Below are 2834 nucleotides of genomic sequence, written 5' to 3' on the forward strand. Positions count from 1 at the left end.
TCTCTCTCTCTCTCTCTCTCTCTCTCTCTCTCTCTCTCTCTCTCTCTCTCTCTCTCTCTCTCTCTCTCTCTATCTATCTATCTCTATCTCTATCTCTATCTCTATCTATCTATATATGGATATAGATATAGATATAGGCAGATAGTCCTCGACTTACAACAGTTCATTTAGTGACCCTTCAAAGTTACAATATTACTGAAAAAAGTGAGTTACGATTGTTTCCCACACTTATGACTGTTTAGCACCCCCAAGTTCACGTGATTTGCATTCGGATGCTTAACTATTGACTCACATTTATGATGGTTGCAGTGTCCTGGGTCATGTGATTGCCTTATGTGACCTTCTGAGAAGCAAGGTCAATGGGGAAATGAGATTCAGTTAACAACCATATTACTAATTTAACAACTTCAGTGATTCACTTAACAAATGCAGCAAGAAAAGTCATAAAATAGGGCAAACTCACTTAACAAATTTCTCACTTAACAACATAAATTTTGGGCTCAATTATATTTGTAAGTACTACATACACACTCATGCATGTATATACTGTATGTATGTCACTGAAAGTCCAGTTTTCCATTTAAACATAAATCCAGTATTGACTCTAGCATAGCCTTTTGGGAGACAGCCTTACATAACAAGGACATGATATCAAGAAGGCTTCTCCTCTCATGTCCCTATATCATTGCAGTTTCCAGTCACAAAACACAAGTTTTGGAATAGAAAGGTGTTTCCAACCAGATATTTTAACTCCAGTGAGGCACTATTTGTAATTGGTGATCATGACATAATCTGGCTGTTCTAGTATGAATTACTCGGGCCAGATTATAATTCTTGGCAGGCCAAGCAAAACTGCTAAAAGTGATCTCAGCTACTGAAACTGTAATGATAGTCAAGCTTTGCGTTTGTTTTTTCAGTGAAACCCCAATCCATTCAAGTCAAAATATTTAGTACCATCACGGATCTGGGATACCACATTAATTTAAATGTCTTCTAGATGGGTTACAGATCCAATTGGTAAGCCGTGGTCCAATCCTGCATATTGTATTGCTACCTGAACACAATTCAAACTGCACTGAAGATGTCTCCCCGAACGGAGATGAAACGTTTCAACCTAATTACCAAGCCCGGAGATCAAACCAATAGCCCAGCTCACACACACACACACACACACACACACACACACACACACACACACACACACATACACACACACACACACCTCTATATGTCTCAGTCATCCAGGTCATGGTTGTCCAAAAGGCACTTTCGCAAAAGGCAACTGAACTTTCTTTGTTTTTCCTTGAAGACATTTCACTTCTCATCCAGGAAGCTTCTTCTGTTCTGACTGGTGGAAAATGGAAGGGTTTATGTTCCTTGCAGTCATCTGGTCATTAACACTCTTTCTGACAGTCGTTGGGACCACTTGGAGTTTTATTGGTGTCCTCAGGTTCACCTGAGTAGTGCAAATGGTTGTGGAATCTTGGAACTGCTGAAAGGACTGTGTTGTAACCAGGAGATAGGTGGTGTCCAGTTGCCTTTTGAAAAAGCACCTTTGGGACATATATGCCCAGTACTTTTTTTCTAAAAAAAAAAAAAAAAAAAAAAGGTGCCAAAACTCACACACATCATACAACCCGCCTTGCCTACCCTACAAGGTTCCATCCAAAAAAGGTGACGGAACTCCGTTCTGGGCGTTCTATGAGAAAAAAAGCCCTGTATATGCCTATAGCTTATGTATCTATATTTAAACAGTGCTTGCAGCGTATATTTGTACAGTGGCAAGGAATTGTGAAAAACAGTGGCTCTGTCAGAGAAAATACAGTACTAATGAATATCTTGCTTCTTTCTTCCCCCAGCTTACAAGCCTTGAGAAAGGAAAAATCCCGAGATGCTGCTCGTTCTCGAAGAGGAAAAGAAAATTTTGAATTCTATGAGTTGGCCAAATTGTTGCCACTCCCTGCTGCCATTACCAGCCAGCTTGACAAGGCATCTATCATCCGATTAACAATTAGCTATTTGAAGATGAGGGATTTTGCTAATCAAGGGGATCCTCCATGGAACCTGCGTATGGAAGGACCACCACCCAACACATCAGTGAAAGGTATGGGATTTGCGTAGTGATAATACATGGAATGTGGCAGCCAAACTGATCTCTGAATTGAAATGTTTACCATCCTTTCTTTTTTCCCTGCATATCAAATCCTTTAAAGGGATACAAATATGGAAATCTGAGGTCTGCATGAGAAAGACACCATGTGAAGGTGAAATAAACTCTTATTCTATTTATATTTTATTTTAACATGGACAACTAAGCACAACTAATGTGCTGGGAAAATGAGATGAGTTATGCATATTTACATAATTTAGGTCTTAAGTCTAATTTTAAAACTGCTGAAACTGACAAAACGCTAGTCCTGGTCTGATAAAATATTATGCAGTACATGGTTATTCAGAAGTAAGTCCCATTGAGTTCAGTGGGGTTTACTCTGAGATAAGTTTGTAAAATGGGTTGGATCGTTAGTGTCTTTAAAACTTGAAATATTTAAGTATGCTTAATTCTGTGGTGAATTATAGCTATGAAATGAATTGTTTTGCATGATTATGAGAAAGTTAAGCCTTAATACATTTTAAAAGCTTTGTTTTACATATGTGTACATAAAATAGCCCTGTTATGTGTTTTCCCCCCTGTTTATTAAGTAGGTAGTACTTTTTTGAGTGAAAGAAATGTAACCTTTTTGGTTATAAGAGTAGTAAATTGGTGATATATTTTTGTCCAGAGAATTACTTATTTTTCTGCCTGGTTATTGTTTTATTGCGTAATGAATTAAAAT

The 2834-nt window shown here is 38.0% G+C and overlaps 1 protein-coding gene across 1 annotated transcript in view; it reads left to right on the plus strand.

Moving 5' to 3' along the window:
• Window positions 1–2264, plus strand: part of LOC107284941 (neuronal PAS domain-containing protein 3-like) — a gene marked incomplete at its 3' end in the record, with an annotated part of 71519 nt that extends 69255 nt beyond the window's left edge. Inside the window, exons 2-3 of the mRNA XM_015813072.1 lie at window positions 1860–2104; window positions 2214–2264. Of these exons, the coding sequence (XP_015668558.1) occupies window positions 1860–2104; window positions 2214–2264 (296 nt within the window). The remainder of the gene's footprint in view (window positions 1–1859; window positions 2105–2213) is intronic.
• Between the last annotated feature and the right edge of the window lie 570 nt (window positions 2265–2834).

The sequence above is a fragment of the Protobothrops mucrosquamatus genome, unplaced genomic scaffold, assembly GCF_001527695.2.
Source record: "Protobothrops mucrosquamatus isolate PMUCROS unplaced genomic scaffold, P.Mucros_1.0 scaffold133, whole genome shotgun sequence".
NCBI classification, from domain to species: Eukaryota; Metazoa; Chordata; class Lepidosauria; order Squamata; family Viperidae; genus Protobothrops; species Protobothrops mucrosquamatus.